The sequence below is a fragment of the Gambusia affinis genome, linkage group LG07 (assembly GCF_019740435.1).
Source record: "Gambusia affinis linkage group LG07, SWU_Gaff_1.0, whole genome shotgun sequence".
Taxonomy (NCBI): domain Eukaryota; kingdom Metazoa; phylum Chordata; class Actinopteri; order Cyprinodontiformes; family Poeciliidae; genus Gambusia; species Gambusia affinis.
The window spans coordinates 13327774-13355139 of record NC_057874.1 but is presented as its reverse complement, the minus strand read 5'-3'; the positions used below and the strand labels follow the sequence as shown (position 1 = coordinate 13355139).

At 41.6% G+C, this 27366-nt stretch overlaps 1 protein-coding gene across 1 annotated transcript; it reads left to right on the top strand.

Moving 5' to 3' along the window:
- Window positions 1-355: 355 nt before the first annotated feature.
- LOC122834199 (arf-GAP with GTPase, ANK repeat and PH domain-containing protein 1-like) lies at window positions 356-27340 on the top strand. The gene is made up of 22 exons (XM_044122392.1): window positions 356-422; window positions 2628-3519; window positions 3928-5173; window positions 14504-14562; window positions 14653-14740; window positions 15198-15283; window positions 15372-15513; window positions 15843-15977; window positions 16088-16209; window positions 16332-16490; window positions 17464-17547; window positions 17828-17932; window positions 18013-18160; window positions 19285-19407; window positions 19491-19628; window positions 19777-19836; window positions 20378-20529; window positions 21136-21226; window positions 22280-22502; window positions 22605-22908; window positions 24304-24605; window positions 24843-27340. The coding sequence occupies exons 3-21, from the start codon at window positions 4003-4005 to the stop codon at window positions 24586-24588; spliced, it is 3675 nt and encodes a 1224-aa protein (XP_043978327.1). The 5' UTR covers window positions 356-422; window positions 2628-3519; window positions 3928-4002; the 3' UTR covers window positions 24589-24605; window positions 24843-27340.
- The last annotated feature ends 26 nt before the right edge of the window (window positions 27341-27366 follow it).

The window sequence follows — 27366 nt, the reverse complement described above, 5'->3', positions numbered from 1 at the left end:
TTGTCTCCAAGCAGCAACCGAATCTAATAATTCATTTTAAATATGTATGAATAAAAATGTTAAATATATTTGTTAAGCTGTTGTACTTGGAGAGAATCAGTGAGAACATGCAAACTCCATGAAGAAAGACCCCAGGCCGCGGTTAAAAGGCATCAAGACCACCAACTAAACCAATGTGCAGCCCGAGGTTTCAAATTGAACCTGCAAATCAGGGCTGTTCTGCTTTAAATATGACACATTGGCAACGTTTAAAAACAAAATACAAATTACTGACGTAATTAAGTTGAAATTATTCTCTCAAGTTACAAATGCTGACCCAATAGAAACCCCCGTTACAGCTCCCTGCTGTGCTTGTAGCTAGTTTTTCAACAGCAGTAGAGAAAAGTCCGTTTTTGTGATGCGTCACAATGAACTGGTCCAAGGTAAGTTAATAAAAGACTAACTTAATTTACTTTTAGATATCCTCTTTAAACACTTTAAAAGTTATTTATAACTTTCCTCAGTTATAATTAAAGTTATAACTTTTAAAGGGTTTTTATTTAGGCTAAATTGAGCTAACGCTAGCTAGCCTCTGTAATTGAAGTAGGTACACGATTTGTAGTTATTAAAAGTTGCTTCTCGACTTTACTTTGAGGCTTCGAATCAGATGCTAACTTCAATGTCTTTTTCAACTAGAAAGGCTGTGACGGGAGTTATGCTGCTGATTGATTGTTCGACATTATTCCCGCTATGATTAGGGCGAGGAGTTGCCGTTACAAGTCCAAAATAAATTTATTGCTTTTAAAAAACTCAATATATATCTTTAGTCCAATTCAGGCCCATCATTGTTTGTATGTCGTCACCCTAATATATACGGTTTATTAATATTTCTAGTCTAAGGAGTGTAACCGAAAGACAGACGCGTTTTCCAAATAAAACATGAAACCCTGGCATAAATCTCCGAAAAGCCTTGTGGAAGAGTGTGCTTAGTTGTGATGAACCACACTTAATATTATAGGCCGTAATTAAAAATGCTATGTTTTTCCGAAAAACCATTACATAACAGTGGAACATAGTGGTGGCAGCATCATGTTATGGGCAACCAAGTTATTTTGTTAAGGTGGATAAAGTTATTAAGAGTTATAAATACCAGTCAAGTCTGGCCAAAACTTTAAAGGGACAGTATTATGTCATTACAGCACAATCAAGTTCTATAAAAATGCTGCATATATCAACCATCACTTAAAGGAACTTAAACTTCATAATTTGTCGTCTTGAAATTGTCCCGTGTCTCTTTCAGAAGCTCCAGCTCTTTCTGACTCTCCCACTTCAGCACTTTATAACAACAATGCTTTTCATGCTGTTTACCACTGTGTTCAGGAGCACTGGACTGAGAAGTAGATGTGCAGTTCCACCAAGTGTGCACTAACTGCTGTTGCTAGTCTACAGGAGCTGAGTGGGGGAGTTACGGGGGCGGGTTGCTCTGTGAGGTGGAAACTTTTGTGTAAACAAGTGGTGCTTTGTATTAGGAAGAGTTTAGTCACCTGTCAATGGTTGCTATGGGAGATTAAAGCAACACTCCGGGTATTACCCACTTCTACTTTAAACTTTGCTCATAACAGCCGCAGAAAATTTTGAAGTAGAGCCAAAAAGCCACATTGTTTTCAATGTTTAGTTATATTTAGGGTGACATGCAGTTTTAGTTTTCTGTCACACACACCGTTTTGCTTGTAGACCAATCAGTTCATTCTCATCTGTCCAGTGACTTCTACCACATCTGCAGCTACTTCAGCTCATAGCAAGTAGATGCAGAATTTTACATGGTTTTCTTTCGACAATGGCTTTTTCTTTTGCCAATCTTCCATAAAAGCCAGATCTTTAAAGTGCATGGCTAGCATTTGTCCTGTCAACAGATTCTCACCTGAGCAGTACATTTCTTGGCTGCCTCTCTGAACAATACTTTTTCTGCCAGGCCTGCCAGTTTAGGTGGATAATTGTGTTTTTATAGGTCTACAGCTGTGCCAGATTTTTCTGTTTACAGATAAAGCAGAGAGACGTAAGGCTTTGGATATAGTTTTATAACTCAGCTCTGCTTTAAACTACTCAACAACACTCTCCCTGACCTGCCTGCTGTTTTCTCTGGTCTTCATGATGCTGTTTATTATCCTCCAACAAACTTCATAGACCTTCACAGAACAGCTGTACAAAAGAAATGCATTTATTCCATAAGTGACATTTGAAGCCAATCGTTGCAGGATTTCATTTTGGTGAGTCAGAGTAAAAGGGGGTGGAGGGTGTTTACAAATCATTCCTTCACAATAATTCACTGGTTTGTGTTTGAAACTTCAAATTCCAGTTAATTACATAACACTTTGTGTATTTATCAGGACATAATTTGAAGAAAACTCAAGGGATGTGAATAAATACTCATCTCATTAAAATATTATCTCACATCTGTGTAAGTGATTCATGTGCATCATATATTAATTCAGTCTGATTCATGTTCTTAAAGCAGTTCTTTTCTCCTTTATCTCAGACATGTTCCTTTTCTCATACATGTCACAAACCTTTATTGCTATTGCCATCATCCCTCCTTGAGTTCGTGAAAGATGCCTCATTATTCAGAGGAAAATGACTTTGTTTTTCAGAGTGGAGAGAGCAGGAGCTGCGCTCACAGAGAGAGCGGCGAGACAGAGCTAGAGACAGCAGATGCGCTGGCAGGAGTAGAGCTGAGGCGGTTCTTTTTTCTCTCTCTCTCTCTTTCTCCTCTCTCTCTCTCCCTCCTGGCTCGTTTGTTGTAACGGTGCGGGATAAAATCAGATGAACGTGGGCAAGGACCACCATCGCTGCTGCCGCCTCACAGCGAGCCCCCCTCACTTCCAGCCTGTTTGCCGGCGCTGCATCCTGGTTGTGCAGCAGGATAGCGGCGAGGTGGCAGAGAGCTGCAAGGCTCAGTGGCAGCAAGAAAAAGAGGAGGGAGGAGGGAAAGAAAAGGAGGAGGGGCCGGCTTTCGTGAGCTAGTGGGCTTCCTCTGCCTCACAGACACATTTTATTGACTTGCTAATTGGATGAGGCTCTCGGAGGAGAGGATGCAGTGACCAAGAGGAGCTGCTCTCCAGAGGAGGGATACAGGCGAAAAAAGAAAGCCTTGCTCGGGCTCCCTGAATCAGCCTGCTTAATCTCCTTTTTTCTTCTCCTGCAGACATTACAACAGATGTTTGCCAGCATCTCTCAGTGACCCTTACATCGGGCTTATAATTTTATGGATGACATTGTCGAACGGAGGCTCCTGTTGCCAGACGCTTCGTGACAAGTGAACCGTTTCGCCTTTTTTCTTTTTTTGTCCTGCTCTTTTTTTCCCCAGTTTTTTTTTTCCCAGTTTTTTTTTTTATTATCTCAAGCTCATCTACTGGAGCTATTTTTATCAGCCTTCTTTAATATGCCATTTGATATGAACGGTAATCTGATGGCTGGATGAATTCTTCATAAGATCAAAGCTTCATGGAGATGTGAATGGATCTTCAGGAAGAGAAAATGAAGGTATGATGAGAGGAAAATTCAAGACATACTGTACTAAAGTGGTTTTATTTCACCCATAATAATTCAATATATTTAATCAACTGAAGGTATTGCATGTTTTCAGGCTTTTTTTTTTGAGGGACTATTTTTTTAAATAGAAAATCAGATCTATAGAGGAAGGATTATGAATGAATCAGTGACAGACAGCATAGTAACAGTGTGTACTGAAGAGGATTAATGAAGGCATTTAAGAAAACAGTGTAGACTTGTTTAAGCTCTGGGTCAGCACCTTGAATATATTCAGAAAGATTAGCAATTCAACTCATACACAACCCTCTCAATCAGATTTCAAAATGAGAGTAGCATTCTTGTCAAGTTCACCCAGTATCAGTGTGATCTCTCACGCCTCTTGTGTTTCCTCTGCCTCAGTCCTGCCATGACTGAGGTGTGCAGATGCTGTGAGGTCAGAGAGCAGGTGCCACCGTGCTCAGGTCTGCCGTCTCAATGAGCCAAGCCAGCAGCACGCAGAAACGCACCACCTACCTCATCTCCCTCACTCTGGTGAAGGTTGAGGCCGTGCCAGAGGATGCTGCAGGGAGCCAGACGGAGGGCCTTCCAGAGGGGGAAGGGAGCCCTAGGAAGAGGAAGAAGGAGGAGGAGGTAGAGGTGGAGGCAGAGGAGAACGAGAAGCAGGCTGTGAGAGATGTCCCTGAGAAAGAAGGATCTTTTTATGTGGAAGTGGAGCAAAAAGAAAAGACACAGGTGGAGGAGGAAGTGGAACAGGTGCATGGAAAGAATGAACGCAGGGAGACGCCTGAGAGGAGGGAGATGCATGCGTCCCAGAAAGACATTGTACCAGTTGGCAAGAGCAAAGATGCATCTTTTGCACAACCACCTGTAAGGCAAATGATCAAAGTGTATGGAGGGACAATGTCTGAGGGAAGCGTGCGCAGGGAGGGACTTCGCTCAGATGCCTTACGCCCCAAGACAGAGCTCTACCGGGAGCCTCCCATGATGTTCCTGAAGGGTGAAAACGGAGCGGACTTGAACAGCCGTTCGCGCTGCAGCCTGCCCTTCACTGTCCCGTCGCAGATCAGCCAGCCTCCTCCGGTTGTGATGCGTTCTCATGCAGCAGGGAACTCCTCTTATTCCAGGGAGCTCAGAGAGACCAACACAAGCCTGTATCACCCGGCTAAAACTCTGGATCGCAGGGACAACCGCATCGGGGACCAGTCTCCCTTAGTGGCAGCTACGACTCTGGGGCCTTACAGGGCGTCCTGGGCGGACAGCGACGGCAGAGGCACACTCATCCGGCCTGGAGCCCCCATCAGCGGAAGCTTTTCGGGCGTGATGGCCCGGGAGAGCCCTCAGGGGGAGAGGTACAAGGCGGTTTCCGTGTCTTTACCCGCTCCCCCCACCCCCGATGTTTGCAGGCCTCCAAGGAAAGGAACAAGTTGTACCCTTGACAATGTTGACCTACACTCTTACTGTGAAGACCCGAGGAAGGCGAAGGAGAGCCAAGGAGGAACAATCCAGCGGGCTCCACCTCCTCGCGATCGCAAGATGCTCAAGTTCATCAGTGGGATTTTTACCAAAAGTACAACGGGCTCACCAGGCGCCAACACCACACCTCCTCTCTATCCAGCTGTGGAGAGGGGTTCGAGTGAGGAGGAAGGTAAGGCACGCTGCCTGCATGACTGGAACATTACCAGCACACTCTGTAGAGCTGAAAACACCATCATCTGCAGGAGAAAAGTATTTCTGAATCCCTTTCCTGTCTTAAGGTGGAAACCAACATACTCACAATGGCCAAAATTATTTCTGTCTGTTAAGAACAATATAAAGCAATCACTTTTAAAAAGTAGTGTTAAGAAGCACCAACTGTGGCTGTTTTTAAAAGTATAATAGGTCAACTAGGCCTGAGTTGGTGAATCCTATCGAGCTATACCCACATTTTAAACTTATGGTTTCAAAAAATGTTTTTAAAATCATCTTAGATACACCAGAGGAAAAAAATTAGTGACTATTGTTTTCTCTAGCTTTACGCAGCTCAGAGCAGCAACACACTGCCCCTCCCCCACCTGTTGCAGTGCACTACTGGTGAGCTAACTTAAGGAAGACATCTACTGTTCCCTCCATTTTTAAAAACGAAAGAAAGGACAGACAGTGATGTTGTAGAATAAAACAGCGCTAACCATCTTTCTCTCATTAGGTATCACTAAAACTAGAGTTGGCATACTTCAAATGTCAAGCAGCCATCTGCAGGCTAGCTGTCACTGATTAAGTATTAAAATCAAAATATCAATAATTAATTGTTCTAACATTATGAAATCCCAAAAAAACTTGTTTTTGGGTGAAATCTATTTCAGATTAGTGCAGTTTGATCAATTTACATTCTCTTATGGGAATGCCATGAAAAATAAGTATTTTTAAGGTTAAGTCAATAATCTCATATTAGCTCATGCTTTATGTTAGGACAAATATGCCGTAAAGCCTTGTGAAAGCTTTACATGTGGAAACTTGAAAGTTACAGCATAAACGGCCCTCGTTTCCCTCAAACGTTTCTGCTGTTCCTCTCTTGTCTTTGTGGCTTCAGAGTAATTTCACTGGAAATCCAATCAGATCTAAAATCAGATGTGATGAAACAATTATATGATATTGAACACTGAAACACTTCAGTGTTGCTCCATTAAGAGCTGAGAGATTCGAATCGGTTTGAGATATATGTTGTTTAACATATTTTTCCTTCTTCTTTCTTCTAACATTCAAATATCTTTCCTTTTTTCTTAATGATTATTATATTAGATATTGTCCATAGCTTAGGAAAAGAAACAAAGTGAATATAGCCTTTAGATTATTTTGGCTCTGTCTCACATTTGTTGGGTTTTTAACTAAATAATTAAACATCTGATATAAACAGTATGTGTATGTGCCACAATTAAAGAATCAACGAATGTTTGGCACATGATATAGCAATAAACTGATAAAATTAGTTAATGTATTGCTTTATTATGCAGATACTTTGTCTGTGCTGATGAAGATTAACTCACCTTGGCATGATGGATGCTTGAAGCCACTGTCATAGCAGATAAAATGCCTTTTAATTAATCTGTCAGTTTTGGGGAGCCTGTTTGTTTATTGTGTTTAAAACATCAAACCTTACGCCCAAGTTGGTCGGGCGATTATGGGGAAAGAACAAAAGCACAGCATTGCAGCAAAAAGTAATTTATTATTTTCTGATCCAGTAACAGACTGCATGTTTTATTTATTCATTTTCCAAAGTAAAATAAGTATGTCACATATTAATATGAACTGAAGTTTTGAATGAAAAGGGCTAGAAGGAAGAAAAATCCTCGATAATATACTCCGTCTCTCTGAAAGTAAATTAACTAAAACACATCAACGATTCACAGTTTCATATGCACCAGGGACCAGCTGCCTTTTTCATCCAAAGGGCCACTTTTGCTCCACCTACTACAAAATAAAATTTGTCTGGAGCTACAACAAAGATAGATTTTAAAGGTAAAAAACAAATCGTTAACTTTGTACCATTGATGTCTTCTATATTCTATTCAGATATTACATAAAGTTCTACATAAGAAATGCTAAAACCACCCTTTACATTTAAGGGGTGAATGTAAAGGGTGGTTTTGTTTGAGCCACAGTGGAGCCAGAGGTCGCAAACTCCTGATATACGTGACAGAACTCGATGTGCTTCATTTCCTCAATTGGGGTTTTCTTAGATACACCAAGACAATAAACAGTGTGACAGAGGTTTGAATAATTTCTGAGACATCAGTAAAAGTTGATACTAAAGTAATTCAGTCACAGTCTTCATTTGCTTCTGTGTTTTACAAAGAAAAACTGTCTAATTATCAACTTTATCTCCTCTGTTGAAACCAAGATTCTGGAGCAAGTACTTCCACTATTTTTACCCCATTCTGCTGAATTACACAATTATTACTCAAACAGACACAGTTCATGATGAATTTATAGCTTTATAATAAAGCAGACAAACCGATGCGACTGGTTCAGACCTAAAATGCATTGGTCACAACAATATCCTAATTTTCCACTGTTTCACCTAAATGACCTGAGACAAAAGAGTACGGGATTTGACTGAGCTCTGGACATAATTTGTCGGGGGTAAGTGGGACATGAATAATTAAGGTTGGAGATACACAGAGCAGTGTTCATGGCAGGGCGAAGGGAGTCGGAACCTGCCACTTCCTGCTCTGTGCGTGGCGTTAATCAGCCTCCAAATGGAGCCTATTCATTTGTCAGAGGCATGTTGTGTTTAAATGTAAGTAAAGCGGTTGTCAGCAGCACGGTCACGACGAGCCTGGCTCCGCAGAATAAACACCCAGTGTTTCTCTCAGGCGACAGAGAAACAGCAGCAATCTAATTTGTTCCAAAGATATTGGTGAAAGAAATGCGGCGAATCGTTTTGCGTGCACAGGTGGACATCATGTCTGAGTGACTCTCACTCAAATCGCTGTCTCCATGAGAGACCGCTCATTGTATGGATACCCAGACTGGAGGCTTCTGGAAAAGGGAGTTACCATGGCAACAGCAAGCAATGAGCGATGCTGCTCGGTCTGTGCTGTGACGCTCTCGACGGGGGCGATCTGGGCGTGGGGATCGCCCAAAGATGGAGAGAGAGCGATGCTGGGTTGGTTAAAGTTAGACTGGCTCCCCGCGGAGCCGGGCTGACGGTGCCACTCCGCCCAGAACATTGTGACCCGACAGTTTTCTCAGTGTGACTACGCATGCTGTATGTGTGTCATTGGTACTGCTGGTACAAAGTCTGCAAGAATGCACATCTGGAAGCAGTTTCTCAATGTTGAGCAGAATATGTTTGTTTTTCAAAGCTGCAGCCTCTCATCTGCAGGTAGATAATGTTCATTATGGCTCCATCTGAAGATTTCAGTCACTTACCAAGGCGCTTTTCCCCAAGCTTGGTTTAAAACACTTCAAATATTCCTAACACATTATGGAGTGTGGAGCAAAAACCTAATTCAGATATCTTCCCTGCTGTACAATTCCTTTGCAAAAGTATTAATGCTGCAGTTTGTAACTTTGATTAAAAATGTGTTTTACAAGTTTGTTAAAACGGGGCTGCACAGTGGCGCAGTTGGTAGAGCTGTTGCCTTGCAGCAAGAAGGTCATGGGTTCGATTCCCGGCCCGGGGTCCTTCTGCATGGAGTTTGCATGTTCTCCCTGTGCATGGTGGGTTCTCTCCGGGTTCTCCGGCTTCCTCCCACAGTCCAAAAACATGACTGTCAGGTTGATTGGTTTCTCTAAATTCTCCCTAGGTGTGAGTGTGTGTGTGAATGTTTGTGTGTCCTGTGTGTCTCTGTGTTGCCCTGCGACAGACTGGCGACCTGTCCAGGGTGAACCCCGCCTCTCGCCCGGAACGTAGCTGGGGATTGGAACCAGCAACCCTCCCGACCCCATTAGGGACAAAGGGTGAACAGAAAATGGATGGATGTATGTTTGTTAAAACATGCAAAAATGCAGTATAATATAAAATGGATATTCTATATAAAATAAAAAATAAAAAAATCAATCTCCTGAGCTACTGTTTCCACAAACTTATCTCTCCTGGTCAGAAACAACCAATTAGAGTGGGAGGAAGATTTTATGATCTTAGTGCTGCCAATCAATCATGTGTGGCAGAATAACAAATTACAATTATTTTATTTTATTTTTTATTTCCTGTATTTAACCAGGTTAAACCCCATTGAGATCTAATTCTCATTTTTAAGGGGACCTGAAAATGAGAATGGTGATGATTAGAAAAATTATCACCGTCATTAGCCATGCTAACTAGCCTGAGCATTCATAATAGGCACTGTTGTGGGGGAATTAGCTGTAGCGTAGCAGAGAGCAATGGTATGGACACCAACCTTTGAGAACTGGACTTTGACACCCTGTAAATAATGTTCACCATGAGCCCAAAACCGGGTTTAGATCACAGCGTTAGGGTCAGGGTTTGGGTAACACGTCCACTGTTAGAGTGGCCCAGTCAAAGTGCAGACCGAAATCCAAAGAAAGAAATCAAATTAAGATTTACAATTGATCTTCATGCAGTGAAGCCGTATTACCGCATTACTTGTGGAAAACGTGAAGAAAACTTGCTACTGGAATTGCTGTTAAAGGTATTTATACAAAGTATTGACTCTGAGGGGCCGATCGCAATTGAACGTCACACGACCGTGAATGACTTTGTCAGGCAGTACACAGAGTCAGGCAGACTGAAATGTTAGGGACTATTTGAATGTTGCTATGATGATTTGCTTGGAGGATCGTTGTTCAGCCGCTCATCCATGGCTGCCAAATAAACTCAGTGTGAAACGTTTTTACACACTAGAAAATGTGGAATATAAGTTTGGATATAAAACATAGTTTGTGACTTTTAAATGATCTTAGTCTATAAGCATGATTAAAAAAAAATTTTAACAAGATTTATTTGGTCTTACTCAAAATAAATAAAAAATAATCGTGATTACTCATCTTCACAGAAAGATGGAAACAGACGGATGAGTGGCCACCCAACACCAGGAGGTGCAGGGGGTATTGTAACTAATCAGAGCTGCAGTGTTCGTCAGAAAACAAAAATGTCTATGAAACACAAATACTCTACCCATAGATTTGCAGTATCACATTCAGTCTATACGTATCTAAATGTTTGGCTATTCTTTGACTTACAGTAAAAAATATTATAAATGCTGACGAAGTCGCTCATGTTTACACTTGTAATGATTTATTGTGGAATAAATCATTACCTAATCCAGTGGTTCCCAAAGTGTGGGGCGCGCCCCCTACAGAGGGCGCAGTGCCTTTGCAAGTGGGAAGCGGTACGGATGAATGAAAATATAAAAACAGTTACACAAAAGTGTAAAGATGGTTTGTTGTGTGTTTTGTTGCAACCTGAAGTGTGAAATAAACTTCAGTGGAGTTTGAAAGCAAAACGTGTGTATAGGATTATGTCTGGTTGAACGATGTGTGTGCCCACTTTTTTAATTTGGGGAGGGGGGGGGGTTATTGTAATTTTGTTAGACCAAAATTAGGTTAATCACATAATTTACTCATACAGGTTTGAGGTAAGAAAAGGGGCCGCAAAAAATCACTGCAGACCCCACACATCCTGGACACAAGCTGTGCAGACCTTTACACTACAAAGCACCATTTCCAAAAACCATCTGTTACAGACACAGTTTCTCTGTTTATACTTGATTTCTGCTGGCTGTGAGGTCTTGAAAACAAAAGTCAAATTCCTTGTTTGTCCTCACAACCCATGAAGTATCTGTACATCCATACCGTGAATCTTCTATTGCTCCACCAGCCCAAAGGTGCTCTGTTGGATTGACATCTGATGACCATTCAGGTCACTGAAGGACGATGAACTCACTGTCATATTCAGGGACAAGTTCGTGATGATCTGAGCTTTGCAGAATGGCTCATAATGCTGCTAAGGGATGGACATGATCAGCAGGAAAAATGAGGCAGTAATACTGTGGTGTTTATTAGATGGTCAGATGATAATAGGGTTTCCAGAGTGTGTCAGGGAAATATTGTGCACCTCGATAAAGCCGCAGAAGCACATACATGTTTTTCCCATGTATTTTGGTGGACTTGTATGAATTATAGCTTCAGTTTCTTCCTCTTAGCTGGGAGAAGTAGTGCTGTGCCCTCTCTTCTGATGCTGTGTAGGCCATCAGATCCAGCTGTGTGTGCTACACTATCAGATACACAAATAAATCTTCTTACGCCACAGAAATAAAAAGCAGGTAATCAATGGCATAAAGACAAGAATTAGAAACATTTAAAAACATTTTCCTAAGAAAGCCATAAAATCTAAACCAGAACACAAAAACCAAGATTAGCATCAGATTTAGGAGCCCTTGGAAACGTTGAATGGATCTGAACAGCTCTGAAGTTTGCTGAAGAGAAAAGTTGAAGAAGTGAATCGATGTAGTTTTGATACTAATCAGTTATCGTTGTGCACCAGCCATCAGCATTCAATTTTATGAAAGGGTCGTAGTAAAAAACAGCGTTACGATACATCCCCAACTCATTACTTTTCTCAGATCAGTATTAAAACCCAGTAACAGGATCCTCCTCGATGCATAACAGACAGTAAACCTGTCCAGGGTGTACCTCACCTCCTGCTCTTTGACCTCTGAAGACAAGTGAGTATAATGGATAGTTGAAGTTTGATACAGCAGCAGCTTTCCTAAGCTGAATGCACAACAAAACAAGAAAATTATTATCATCGCACGTAAGCAGTAAAGTAGACGCCAATAATCTCACACTTGTTGATTCGGATGACACAAAGCACATCCCTAACCAGTTCAGTTCAGCTATTAAATTTTGATTAAATGATAATAAAAGCAACAGAGCACTAGGATGTTTCCATACGGTTTTCTCATCTTATGCGGTTCCATCCAAACACAAGAATCGTTTATTATGAGCTGTTAACGTCCCGTGTAAATGTGGGTTATGAGGAGATTTTTCATGTGACGTAAAAGCTCTGAAGAGCTGGCAGATGAAATGGCCTCATTCCCGTTGAAGCACATTTCTGCCTCCTCTCAATAAAGTTGTACAGAAAAAGTCAAATCCCCTCAAGTGATATTTCCAAACTCAAAAAGACATTTGATCCAAAAGCAGAGCCGTAGCTTTTTTGTAAAAGAAACAGCGTTATTGGGGTAAATCTTCTTATTCTGTATGACGTAGGGTTTTTTCTCAGAGAATAAATCTACAAATTCACAAACAGCGTAAAGCGATCTACTAATATAGCACACAATATACTAAACAAAGGATGCTAGGCCTTAATTAGAGATGATCAAAGTTTGTTTGCTGAACAAGCAGCTGTATACTGTTTTGTGTTCTTTTTATCTTTCAGAAATCAGTTTTTATTCTGTTAATAGCAGAACATCAAGCGAAGCACTTCAGACTGTATCGACTACATTAAACTAAATTAAGTAAGACCCCCTCGGCTGACTGATTACTTTAGCTTTCAAGCTTTAAGGATGAATAAAAAGAATAAAGCCCTTATTGTTGTAGACGGGTAATTTTCCATTATGCACTAAGAAGTGAAAGCCAGTGAAGACAAGCAGATATGCTGAATGACTTGAACCTGACTGACCTCTCCGTGAACCCTGCTGGTGAGATTTGACCTCTCTGACCCTTCGTGCTGCTGACAGCAGACAGGCGGTCAGGAGTTACTGACAAACTCTGAGATCAGTTTACAAAACATTCCTGCCATTTTTCTGCTACTTACAGTAGATGCTTCCTCTGAATTAAACCCAACAAACTCCTTTTTGTTTGGCAGGTTTGTTATAATTATTTTTTATTTTTTTATTTCATGTTCTTTAGGAGGAAACATTTAAAATCTCACTCCTTGCTTTTACACAACTTCAATTAGTTTAATTAATTTTCATAACTGCACGTGTCCTACATACTTTTTGTTTGAAATGTGTCAGTCTGAAACTCAACCGCGAAATCCTGCTCTTGTAATCGCCATAAATCAGAAACCGCCAGATGAAACTGATTCAATCTGACAGGATCGCCGCACTAATTTGACTCCGTGGATCAAAGGTAATCTGACTACATCAAGCGCATTTCAGACGCCAGAGAGGTCATTATGGTGGTAATTGATGGAGGTCCTCCACACATTTAAGGCCAGAAGACAAACGCATTCAGCTGTGAGCTTTGGAGCAAAGAACAGTGGAGCTCTGGAGGAATAGATCTTTACTTAATCAAGAGCATACATCTAGAGTTTAACAGTAGAATTTCTTGTTTTCACCCTGAGGTTTTGATCAGGCATTCTCTTTGTACTCTGACGTCTGGTTTTCCCCTGAGGCGAGACAAGGTGTGGCGGTGGAGGGAGCGCCTTCAGATGGAGGCTATTAATCCTCAACTCAGCCGTCTGGGGGTTCGATTTCTTACGTTTTCCTCCCTGTCTTCTCTTCTCGCCTGTTTCCTGTGTAGCTAATAAATACTAAATCCTGTAGAGAAACACAAGAAAGTCGGGAAAGTCGGAGTTCTTCGTATGGTTGTCCGTTCTGTCCTATAAGTTTAAGCTTAATTTTTTTAATTTTTCTGTAAATAAATCTTAAAATAACCATCTAAAATACGTGTCAAACTCAAGACTTGTTGGCCAAATCCCGCTCGCCGTAGCTTTTTATGTGGCCCTTTAGATTCTAGACTAAACATTAAGTGTGCTTAAACATCATGTTACCAGTCAAATCAATCCACTTTTTATCTGTTTGCTACCAAATTGTATCGATCGGTCCCTCCAGTTTCTTGCGAAATATCGTGGAAATTCACATCAAATCGTCAAATCCACTCACTCAATTTATTGCAAATTTTTCTTTAAAAAAATGGTCAAAAACTTTACTTGTGCTAAACAGCTGCCTCACTCTTAATTGATGTCAGATTATAGTCCATGATCTATACAGTGAGTAATAAAAAGTAGCATTTACCATCATAAATTAGCGCAAATATTGCTAATATTTCCGAATTAGTACCATAAGCACTTTGATTTTTATTGCAAAAACATGAGAAAATTCTGGAGGGACTGAAAAGATGTTCAGTATTATTTAATTTTAAGAGTTTATTAGTATTTTTAATGGGTTTTATCAAGACATTCTGGCACAAACGGCCCTTTATGAGCATTTATGATCTTTATGATCTTGATTTGGTGCAAACGACAACGTGTTTGACACCCCTGATCTAAATATTTAGTGGAGCTGTTTCACCCTCTGATGTGCGAGTTCACTCTGCTGGTCGTTGTAAATATTAACTAGAATTGTGGGAGCAGGTAGCGGCACAAAACTGAACTTTGACCTCTAAACAAATTCCGCACTTTGTCGTCTAACACTGTCAGTTCTGCTCACATTCTGCATCTTGTAGCATACCGAGGAACATATTCAATTGGCAGTACTGTGCTTCATTTGCACATAATAACTCTTTTATTGCTGTCAATCTCTGTCCTCAGTCGTTTGCACCAGCAGTCAAGAATGGACCATGAGTCAAGCTGTTCAAGAGCTTCATCTGGTAAGCTTCAGGCCACTGGGTAGCTTTTGCCAACCTCTCCGTCAGACTTGAAGCTGGATTTATGTTTGTGTGTGTGTGTGTGTGCTGCAGGGTGTGTTGGGGGGTCTGTGCAGCGGGAAGTCCGCCCTCGTCCACAGACACTTGACAGGAAGTTACCAGCTGGAGGAGAACGCAGAGGGTCGGTTAAGCTCCCTCTTCACCTGCAGCAGATTTCCTCGAACACTGATGCTTCAGTGTGTTTTAGTAGAACTTTATGTAATAAGGCAACATAAAGTGATGCAGTGATTATTAAATGGAGTTAAAATTATACACGGAAAGAGCAACTTGCACTTGTTATCAGGCCTTGTTCGTTTGAAACAAATAAATGCAACAAATTGCCATCTAAAGTCACCTCAGATTCATAATTTCATTCATAACAAATTTTAAAAACCTTCTATCATTTTTCCGTCCCCCGTCACGACTATAAATGATTAAGTCCGATCAAAACACACTGAACTTCATGGCTGTAACATGAAAAAATATATACAGTATTAATCATTTTCTAAAGCAATGTGCACAGTTTCAATTATGCTAATATATCCAGTTGAAAAGGATAATGATCAGAGGTAATGAATAGAATCTGTGCTGCTGCCCAGGGCGGCAGTTCATTAAGGACGTGCTGGTGGACGGACAGAGTCACCTGCTGATAATCAGAGAAGAGACGGAGCCTCCCGGGCCTCAGGTATGCTGCAGACTGACCTAACCTGCTGCAACAAGGCAAACATTTTCCAGTACACTGATTTCTGCTTGTCTTCTTTCTCGTCTCTTAGTTTGCAAGCTGGGTGGATGCCGTCATTTTGGTCTTCAGCTTGGAAAATGAGGCCAGCTTTCAGGAAGTTTACAAATTCTACCACCAGCTTTCTCTGCATCGGCCCGTCACCGAGATACCTTTTGTAGTGGTCGGTACTCAAGGTAAGGCTCTCCTATTCCACATCTGTTTGTGGAATAATCTGTCTATAGAAACCAAAGAGAGTGGACACACTTTTACTTTTGATAAAATAAATATTTCCTGCTGCTGAGCTACCCTCTATCCGTCTGTAAGGATGATTGATGCATAGTTACTGATGGTACAGCGAATTGATTTCTGAGAGAAAGGGTCGGCTATATACAATTATTTTTCTTCCGGCTACTCTTTTTCGCTCAAAACGTTTGTTTAAACGAACATCTGACATGTTCATTTTAAGCTGCAATTAGATAAAATATAAAACTATAAGTCAGTGATTGCTGTGTGCCTTTTCCAGATAAGATCAGCAGCACGAACCCCAGAGTGATTGACGACGCCAAGGCAAGACAGCTGTGTTCAGATGTGCGCCGCTGCACCTACTATGAAACCTGCGCGACTTACGGCCTCAATGTGAACAGAGTCTTCAACGATGGTGTGTGTGCCTAAACCTGGATGATATTTTTCTTCTGTTTTTAGAGCTAGATTTAAGCTTTTTTCTTTCTTTCTGTTTTTCCTTCTTTCTTTAAAATTTTCATTCAACAGCTGCTCAGAAGATCATGGCAGCCAAGAAGCAAGCCGCTTTACTGGCTTCCTGCAAATCTCTTCCCAACTCTCCCAGTCACTCTGGAGGCTCCACTCCAGTGTCTGGTGTCTTTCCTGGACAGGTAAAACCATACATAACCTCCTGCGTGTATGCTCTCGGTGAGGATTTCTCCGATTTTGAAAGAGCAGCTGGATTAAACTCGTCTCCCTCCTCCGCTCTGCTCTGACTCTCTCCTCTCTGTAGGCCAGCAACGGCGGCCAGAGCAGCGACTACTCCTCGTCTCTTCCCTCCACTCCTGTGATCAGCCATAAAGAGATCGCCAGAACTCTGAGGGGAGAGAAAGGCGACAGCAGCGTGCCTGGGTCGGTCCGTAGCGTCCGCAAGCGCACACCCAGATTTGTGGTGAGTGCTGCTAAAAAGCCTCGACTTTTATTTTATTTTATCAATTTTTTTTGTCCCCAACATAAATCAGAATAGCTCTACAGAGATTTATTTCAGCCGCTAAAAAAAAGAAAGCTAAACTCAAATATTATCTAGATTCATTGCACCCATATTAGTATTTCAAGTTTTATTGTTTGTTAATTTGGATGATTAAAATTACAGCTTGCAGCTAAACGAAGGTTTGATATTAGAATATTAAACAAGACCAGTAAAAAACGTCTGATCCCGTTTGGCTGAATTAACTGGAATGAGGCGCTTCAGGAATGTTCAGTCCGTCTCAAGTCAACCAGCAGCATCTAGTGAGGTCACTTCCTGTCCTTTGACTCTCCCAGGACTTTCCATTTTACAATTTGAAGCCAGTCCTGGGTGGATTTATGTGTTTTGGGTCATTTATTTGTTAGTTTAGTTATTTTTTTTCCATAAAGCTATAAACCTTTATTTACTCTGTTTTTATTATTTACTTATGTTTCTTAAATTTCTGTCATTAAGATTTCTTTTAAAATGTTTATAACTCCTACGTTTTCATTATTTCAATGTTTTTCCTTGACCGTATGTGTCTTTGGGGTGAGAGTGTAAATCTGAGCCTATAAATACGACCCTGCGTATCTGCAATGAACTCAAAGTTGTTCACTGAATCTTGTCTTGGACTCTAGTTAAAGCTCTAGCTTGCACTATAAGTCCATGCTGACAAAGAACAACCTAATAATCTTTAAGAGACGATATTAATATGGCGTGTAAACGATTGATCAGAACTGTAGCTGTAAAAACAAATCAAAAGTACAGAAGATTTGCTGCTGCCTCTGTTCAGTGCCAGCCTTTCCAGTCGTCAGAAGCTTTCCAGCAGATGTACTTCACTCGTTTATTAAATAACAGCCCCGACTAATGACTCCTTTCCTGCCAGTGATGCAGCCTTTCCCTCCTTCCTCGTGCGCAGGGACGGAGAGGCAGCGACTCAAACAGACGGAGTGCAGACTTTAAGGGCGACTTTGGCAGCGGGCGATTCATCCCCATCAAACAGGTAGGACACAGGATTTGTGTGTGACACAGAAGCAGATAAGATGTATCTGATGACCCTCAGCTGAGGACAAGGCACCAGCAGTCGCCTCAGATTGTGTGAAGCCAGTTTCATCATGTTGAGTCATGACACGCTGCAACCTCCCATGCCGGCGCGAAGAATGGACGGTGGGTGTTGCTGGCGCCCGGCGAGTCTCCGTGGCACCAAAAAGTGTGAAGCAAGCGCACCAGACATTGGGAATACATTCTCCTCCTTCAGTCTTCTTCTTTTTTATCTCCATCAGGGCATCTTGCTGAAGCGCAGTGGGAGTTCGCTCAACAAAGAGTGGAAAAAGAAGTATGTCACACTGTCCAACGATGGCATCCTCTCCTACCACTCCAGCGTCAACGTGAGTGCGCGCGTTCTAACGCAGCCCTGCGAATCGTTTCGCTGCTGTCAGAGAGACTGAGAGTCTGTTTGCTTTGGCAGGAATACATGCTGAACGCTCCGGGGAAAGAGATGGACCTGCTTCGGGTGACTGTCAAGGTGCCGGGGAAGCGTCCCCCTCGTGCTGTGCCTGCATGTGGACCCCCTGCTGGGCTCAATGGGCGGGTTAAAGATGTGCTGGGACCTGAGGGTAAAGACCCGCTTTATTGACATGCAGAAGGAATGTACAAGAAGCAAACGTCTGACAGCAGGATTGAAACGATTATCCAAGTTAATTGTGATTAATCAGTCGTAGAAATAAAACGTTATCAACTAATTTAGCAATCAGTTAAACGTACAGACTCTAAAAGTGGCCATTGGCTGAAAGAGCAACACAGTCAGAGCAGGAATTAAGTCAAAGCTGTACAAAAAAATACATTTTGCCTTTAAAATGAAAAATCTCATTTGTCTGTAAACATGATCAACTCAGAAATCATCAAGTGACATTTTTAGCTTCGCCTGGTACAATTTATGTAAAAAATGAAAAAAAAGCACCTCTTGTTTCCAATTACTAATTAAAAATATAATAAACACATTGATAGATGGCATTTTTTAGCTGCTGCCAATACACCCTCTGCTACAAATGATTAAGCTTTCACTAAAGGAATGTTAAGATTGCATAGCAGACACAAAAATTGTGTTATTTAATTATTTTCTTATTTAAACAATTATCTCCAACACATATCAAAACTATAGTTGGCATGGATAAAGTGGGTCGGCATCAAACTTCTAGAATGATCCCAACCTCAACCCTATTGAAAATTTATGCAGTGTGCTCAGAAGCAGAGTTGGTGCAAAGCGAGCATCCACTCCAGATGAGCGCCCACATTTCCGAGAAAAGGCATTCAGACAGAGTCATGCAGCCAGAATAATCCAGCATGCATGCAAACCTTTTAAACTGCCTGATTTATGACTCTGTGTTGTAGAGTTGCTGCGTTACTTCAGGTTATTGTCTCGACGCTTGACCCAGTTTCTTCAAAGCAGCTTCTGCTGTCAGCTTGATGTTTTGATGTTCGGCTCTGCGAACGCAAAGCGAGCTCAAATCGTCACTCTGCCATCATTTTGATAGAAAAAGTATGTTACTTTGCAGAAACCCTTGCTTGTTGTTATGTTAAGTTTAATTGCATGCAGGCTAATAAATGCTGCTGAATTTCCCTTTTTGTACATAACGAACTGACAGAGGAAGCATTAAAACCCCACACAGTTTAGAACAAACATATTTATATCACAAAGATGTATCATATTTATATGTAGTGTAATTTGTCAATTGTATAGTAAACACTAGTGGTCTCATGCAAGTGGAGGAGGTGGAAGGACTGGGAGGCGCTCTGTTCCTGAGGAGCAACATTGGTGTCCAGCGCTGCCCGTCCACGCTGTCCAACCACGCCCAAGGCGTTGGTGAGCTCACCAGAAGACCGTTTTTGCAGGATATTTGTTTTAAAGCAGCTCTTGACGTCCTGTTTCTGCTCTCTTGTGGCCAGACTCTGCAGTCGAGGGAGTCTCCAGCTCCTCCTCTACCAAAGACGTCGGCTCAGCCTCCCCACTGACCGACAGGAAGAAGCACCGCAGGAAGAAGAGCATGAATCAGAAAGGAGACGCAGCCGTGGGACAAGCCGACGGTACAGGAAAGCATCTACAGACGTTTTTGCAAACATAATTTATACTCTAACACTTCTTGCTGTCACTGTTTTGTCAGGGCATGTAATTAAATATGCATTATACAGTCTAAGAATTTTGGGCTTTCACTTTGTTGTTTGCTTTCTGCAGCCAAACGGAAAATGTGGAAGCTGAAAAGTTTTGGGAGCTCAAGAAACGTAAGCAAGACAGGTAATGAACAACGAGCCAGCAACATGTTTCTAAAAATATTTCATTTATGTGAATTCTGTTAATGAGTGACTAAATTACTCACTAGTGTTTAGTTGCTTCTCCTCATATGACCAGTAAGAATATTTCACGAAATGGTCTAATATTCTGGACAAAAGTGACTTGTTTATTCATAACCCTGGAACATTTTACGGTGCTAGTGTTGGTGCACTGTGAACATCGGCTATCTCTCATTTCTTCATCTGCTGTAATAGCTTAAGGGTAAAATATCTCTAACAGATTTTCTTCCCTGGTTGACTTTTATTTAGTTTTTGTCAACTCTAAACGTCTTCCTCACTGAAAAAAAAACAATCAGTGCCTCCATGTTTAAGGTTAAGGCTATACATTTATTCTCCACACATAATGTTTTGCACGTAGCCAAAAAGTATCCTTTCGGTTTTTACGTCTAGGGGAAATTTGCTCCATCAGATTTTAATTTTGATATTTTGGAGGAGAAGGATAAACACCACTATATGAACTCAAAAGCTGCTTGTGTCTGACTCAGAGGAGGACAACTTTGACTTCCTGGTTGTGTCGAGCACTGGTCAAACGTGGCACTTTGAGGCCCAGAGTGTGGAGGAGAGGGACTCCTGGGTCCAAGCCATCGAGAGCCAGATCCTGGCCAGCCTGCAGCTGTGTGAGAGCAGCAAAAACAAGGCAAGCAGCTCGTAACATGTATGTCACCACACAGAGAAACCTTTACTGAAAATGTAGAGAAAACTACGGCAGAATACATGCGTGGGAGAGGACTGAGTGTGTGTTTTGACATGATAGGAAGCATCTCTAAGGAAGTTCTACGTTTAGAAAAAATCTGTTGATTTTTATTTATTTAGTGCTTTTTATTTCTAGGAGAATCTTATCATTTTATAACAGAAACCAAAGAGTCTCCCTCCACCTCCTGAACAACCACACACATTAAAGAAATCCACATACACTCACACACTACCAAGGAAACACTCCCTTTACCATAACTTTCTGTGATGAGGAATACTGAGATATAATATACCACAGGATAAAAGATAAGGAGATCCAGAGAGAATAAGTTATAGTAAAATTAATGAAGATCTCAAAGTAACAGAACAAAAAGCTTGGAAGGTAAATAACAGCAAACCATAATGACCAGCATATAATGGCCTCAAGGAAGCATATCAAACTAATATTTCAGTCTATGAACATATAAAGCCAATAAAACTAACAATTTCAAACCAAAGAGGCGTGCTGATTGTTCCTTTCTTCTCACCGTTTGCTCTTTGTTTCCTGCAGGATCGCAAGGACAGCCAGAGTGAAGCTGTGGCGCTGCAGGCGATCCGCAATGCAAAAGGGAACAACTTCTGCGTCGACTGTGATGCTCCAAGTTAGTAACAATCGCTCCTTTTCCACTTTTCCCTTTAAAGCCACAGTGCTGTTCTACTGCACAGGCGATCCACCTCTGACATGACGAATATTAACCTCTTATTTATTTTTTGTTGGACAGGAAATATATTTTGAGTTTGTAAAGAAAACAAACGATTTAGATCTAGATACCAAAAGTTAACAGAAAGCCCAGAATACTTATATTCTTTTACTTCCGTGGTGCCAACATTTAAGCGTGGGTTGGAAATGGACGTCCCGGTTGTGAACAGATGGGAATGCCTTTGGGTCACATCATGGCCCTGTGTGAATTTCCTGCAGAGATGTGATGAAGGATATATTTTGAAACTTTGTGACTCAAAGTTTGAAATGAGACTCAGTTAAGACTTACAGAACCTTAAGGTTTGCTGATGTGGAGTGTATTTGTTCAACCCAGATGGGTCCCACTGTGACGGTGTTAATCCACCGTGACTAAACCCCATATGGGTTTCCCAGATGTAACAATAAGATATTATGATGTAACTATGATCTGTAACTATGAGCTTAATATTTAAAACCAGAAAACAGCTGAGCAAGTGAATGCATCACAAGTATTCAACACAATTCTTTTTATTTTCTAAAATCCTCCTGCAGTTTTTCATGCTTTAAAAAGTCTTTTTTTCCCCATGTTGCTCTGTTCCTCTTGTATGGAGGCCAGCTGATGAACCCTGCTTACGTGATCTGACTTCAGTTCTTATGCAGACATTAAAAAGACTCAACTTAACAAAAGAAAGAAAAAAAAATCACATTATTTATGAATATGAGTCAAATCTGTTGTGTTTGTCATGAAAGACTTGAACTGATTGAAATCTCATTTAAGCAAAAGGATGCAAAAAAAAATAAATCACATTGAAAGAAAATGTAAGCAAAACTTCTCCAATTTCTTTCCATCTTTATAATTTACTCCAGTATGAAATATCGATGCGTGGCATATTTTACTCAAACACTGCCACTTTAAATCTTTGCTTCAGTTTCAGCTGGAGTCTGATTGGCTCTTTGTGTCTCATCCCTGCTGCAGATCCGACGTGGGCCAGCCTGAACCTGGGCGCTCTCATTTGCATCGAGTGCTCTGGGATCCACAGGAACCTGGGGACCCACTTGTCCCGGGTCCGCTCGCTGGCCCTGGACGATCTGCCCAGAGAGCTCACCCTTGTTCTCGGCGCCATCGGCAACCACATGGTCAACAATATATGGGAGGCGCGCACAATGGGGCACCGGAAACCAGCGCCTGACGCTACACGGTAAATCAACGACTGCTTGAATGTTTGCTAAATATTTCCACCAACTAATCTCTTTTTCCTGTACTTTTTCATTCTTTTTTTTTTTTTGCTACGCCTTCTCAGAGAAGAGCGGGAGTCGTGGATCCGAGCCAAATACGAGCAGAAACTGTTTGTGGCGCCGTTGCCTCCTCCCACACCCAGCGAGGGCCCAGACATCAGCATGTCGGGCCGTCTTCTGTTGGCAGTGATGGAGCGCAATCTGCCCAAGCTGCTGCTTCTCTTGGCCCACTGCACTAAAGAGGACATCAATGCCCCGCCCTTCCTGTCGCTCCCCTCCAGGTCGCTGCTCGCGCTCCGCCTGCCTGGCTCTGCCCTGCACGCTGCTTGTCAGCAGGCTGATGTGGTGATGACGCAGCTTCTGGTCTGGGTGTGTTACACTTCCCCTCTAGCAATCCTGCCGTTATTTTGCCAAGTTTGACTTAAAATACTGGCAGAAGTATCCATATGCCTGTGACCCGCATTAAAAACAAAATTGTGAAATGCATTTATTTCTCTTTTATGATGGACTAACACATATGTGTGAAGTGAAAGGAAACTGATATGTTTTGTTAATGATTTTACCGATAAAGATCAGAAGGCGGGATGTGCATTCAATACCTTTTAGCTTTAATTAGCCTGAAATGGGTTTTTTTAGGTTGTATTTCCACTTGATTTTTACATGTCGAGACTGAAATTTATACCCATTCTTTTATAAAATCTTGTAAAAGATCCTCAAATGAACATAGGCCTCAAATTTAAAGGGGACCTATTATGCAAAAGTCGCATTTTGCACATTTCTTATGCTTCCATTTGGGTCTCGACTGCTTCTAAAAACAACCCAAGTGCTTGAAAGCAACGCCCAGCCATTTTCTGGTAATAAGTTAATGTTGTTTGGTGTCTGGAGAATGAGTAATTTCAAAAACATCCCGATTATTAAGTCACAATCGATGGATACTGTGACGTTACCTAGCAACCCAAACAGAGAAATTACTTGCTGCATTCTTGTTGGTTGTGCAGGAAGCTCTACTTATTCTTTTCAAAGATGTACGGCTGTATAATTTTGCATCTGTTTGCAGACATTTTCAGGTGTGAGTGTAAATGCTGAGTTGGGGGTGTGGCCAGCTGCAGCTTATTTGGATTTAAAGTGACGAAAGACCCTAAAACAATTCATTTTGAGAGGAGCTCAAAATAGGCAAAATCTCATTATCTAAGAATGATTTTGAGCAAAAAAATATAATGACCATCTTTTGCAGAGCCCATATATCCTAACCTGTTCAACCAAGCATAATTGGCTATCTTTAACTAGACTGCTCACGTAAATATAAAACTTTTCATTTTAGCTTTGTCTGTGAATTTTGGGTCCTTGTTCTGCTGGAAACTGAATCTCTCCTGCCTGAAGTTTGTTGCAGCTTCTAAGAGGTTTTCTTGAAGTATATCTGGTTGCTTTCCTCTGTTCATCTTCCCATCATCTCTACACAGATTGTCCATCCCCGCTACAGAAAAGCACTCCACAGCAAAAACAAACAAACAAAAGATTTTACTGAGTTTTATTTAAACGTGTAAGAACAAAAGGGGTAAACACAGATGCACATGGCATCAGACTTTTAGGTGTAAATACTTTTGACATTACAGTTTCCCTTTACTTTGCAATTATGCAGTACTTTGTGTTGATCTGTCGCGACAGAATATGACGCAATTGCCAGTATTTCCGCAGGACCGTGTTGGTCAGACACAAGCGTCCCACTTTAACCAGGCTTCCTTCTCTCTCCGTTTGCGCCCGCAGTACGGCTGTGACGTGCGGCATCGGGACGCTCAGGGTCAGACGGCGCTGGCTCTGGCTCAGGGCGCCGGCGGCCAGGAGTGCGTCGACGTCCTGCTGCAGCACGGCTGCCCCAACGAGCCGACCCCCTCCTTCGGCGCCACGGTCGGCTTCGCGTCGGCCGTGACGTCCAGCTTTCCCGCCGCCATGACGCCGAGCCTGACGTTTGCCACGACGATCAACATCACACAGAAGAGCGGCGGCGGCGGCAGCCTGGGCTACAGCACATCCAGAAGAGCTGTGTCGTAACTGCAACGTGTCTCAAAGTGAGTGTGTGAATGTGTTGCCGCTTAGCGAGTCCTGTCCATCCGCACGGACATACTGACAGATCCCGTCCACCTGGAGTCAGGTGAGACGCTCGGAGGGGTGCGGGTGTGTGTGTGTGTGGGGGTGTGTGTGTGTGGGTGTGTTTCAGGGATGAAAACTGGAGAACACACTGTGCTGGACTGATTTCTTTTTTTCTCTCTTTCTTTCTGTTTTTGGCCACATGTCTGTGCATTCAGATGTAAGTAGAATGTACCGACCTGTTTACCAGAGTCACACCTGTTCATGCAGTCAGTACTCGACTTTATTCGCCACTCGGCTGTGAATGGAAACCCGCCTGCAGGCCTCAAACAGCTTCTCTGAGCAGCTGAAGCCCAGAAGTAAAAGAACTGCAATAAGTTTACTAATCTAAGAGTGGGATGTATTGAGCTCGTAGCATAAAAGATTATGGCTATTATTAATTTTGACAGTGAATGTGAGTTTTAGATTCATCCGAGCTTGTCATTAAGTGCATAAATTATGTTATGTGTAAGTTGATGTGAAATATGTTAGTGGCTGGATAAGGGGGAATAAAACAGCTGTATAGAAATGTGTTGATAAAATGGTGAAATACTACAAATTTAAAAGTGTTTAATTTCCAGTTTATTACTGTATGATTTGTACAGTTGTTTCTGTGTATAAAACATAAAGGGTTACTCATTGCTGTTCGGAGATTACCTGTACAGAGTTTTAGTTCAGTTTTAGTTTCCTGCTTAACTCAGATTTTTTTTTGTTTGTTTAGTCTGTTACTGGTGTGTCTGATGTAAAACACTGTACATACTGCAGTAGCTCATTGTTCAAGTGAGTATAGTAAAAGATACATGTGCAGAGCTGTGAAGATTATAGATTTGTTCTGTTTTTCCAATTTTTTTTTTTGGCGCACTTAAATGTTTCACATCATCAAACTAATTTTCTTTTCAGACAACATATCTGGATGCGAGTCTTTTTCACAAGTTTGCCCTCTAGAACAGAATCGTCTTAGTTCAGCCATGCTGGAGGTTTTCCAGCATGTTTGAGGTCAGAATGAAGCAAATTATTTGGATTTAGGTTCAGACTTTGACTAGGACACTGCAACAGGAAACTTTTGAGTCATTCAGAAGAGATGTTGCTAGTGTGCTTGGGATCATTGTTCAGCTGCATAACCAAAATGTACAATCTGATGGCCCGACGTTCTCCCACAGAATTTTCTTGTAGACAGAAGCCTTCGCTTTTCCATCAACTACAGCAAATTATCCAGATCCTGAAGCAGAAAAGCAGCCCAAACCATCACACTACCACTACCACCATGTTTGTCTGTAGGCATAATATCTTTTTCTGAAATGTTGACAGTTTTACTCCAGCTGTAACTGGACCCACACCTTCAGACAGTTCCACTATCGTCCCCCTAAATGTTTTCCCAAGAGTCCTTTGGAACTTTACGGATGTTTTTGATAAACATCATTTATGTTGTTTTGGGGTAGCAGTGGGTTTCTCTTTCTTGGCTCTTTTGTTACCTCCTGGATGAATCCTTGATGGCGTACCGTTGGTAGGTTATTGGGACGAATCATCGCCCTCCTGTTTTCTCCATTCGCAGATAATGGCTCTCACTGTGGTCCACTGAAGTCCAAAGGCTTTGTAACACTTTTCAGATTGATAGATGTCAGTGATGTGTTCCTTTTTGAAATCTTTTGACCTACTTCCTGTTGCCAGGCAGGTCATTTTGAACTGATTTGCGTTTCCCACGAGCTTCTGCAGTGAAGTGAGGCTGCTGAAGTTCAGCTCAGCTTTCCAAAGAGTGCGGCTTGGATACCTTTTTGTCCCCTCAAGTGAAATGATCATTTGAAAACAGTTTTTTTTTCTATTTACTCGTGTTATCTTTGCCTTTGTCTGTGGAAAATTTTAAGTGTGACTAAAAAGCAAAAACAGAAGAAATCTGTAAAGACGCAAAACGCTTTTTCCCACCACTTTACATAAATAGGTTAAAATGACTTGATTTTTGACTGAATGTAGATAAACGCTAATGCTGACGTGTTTTTTTAGAGGATAAAATTTTCAAGTAATATTGTTCCTGATGTGACGACTAGAAATTAAAGGTATACTTTAAATATTAAGAGCTTACAAATGTACAAAACAAGGCCTTCAAGTGAAGTTTCTTAGTGGCTGAAAAGAGACACACAACAGAGGAAACAAATCTATATTATTATATAATTATCAACTCTGATGCAGTACTGGGAGTACTTTCAATGTGACCAAAAGCTGACCTTTTCTGTAATGTACCCTGTTCTCTTTTCATGGTTTGTTTTTTTACTAATTTAATAAATCAAAAGCATTCATTATCGGTAAGGTCGCTCTCGGATGCTGTGCTGTTTTTGTACGTTTCATGTGTTCAGATTTTATTGACATTTTCTGCCACTAATAAACCGAACTCGCACTTCAAAGGTTGGGAGGACATTTGTATTACATGGACTCATTCCTTCGTTGCTTCATGTTCAAGCAACATTTGAACACATCCTGGAGACACACGGAGTCTCTGCTGGCCCCCCGACCTACTTCTTTCTAGGTCGCAGTCATGTGTCCAAAGTATTCACGCCCCTTCAACAAACCTCAGCGTATTTCACTGGGATTTCATCTGATGCAACACAGAAGCGCTTAAGTGTGACGTGGAAGGAAAAGGATGCATTCGTCATCTTAGCCTGCTTATGGCCACAGGAAGCTGCTGGTCCAGTGCAATCGAAAAAGACGCAC

What these genes read in the sequence shown, in the direction of transcription:
- LOC122834199 (XM_044122392.1), top strand. Translation starts at nt 4,003, where the DNA reads ATGAGCCAAGCCAGCAGCACGCAGAAACGCACCACCTACCTCATCTCC. An exon ending in CGGAGCCTCCCGGGCCTCAG is followed by an intron (nt 15,284 to 15,371) that starts GTATGCTGCAGA and finishes CTCGTCTCTTAG; the next exon opens with TTTGCAAGCTGGGTGGATGC. An exon ending in GTGAGAGCAGCAAAAACAAG is followed by an intron (nt 20,530 to 21,135) that starts GCAAGCAGCTCG and finishes TGTTTCCTGCAG; the next exon opens with GATCGCAAGGACAGCCAGAG.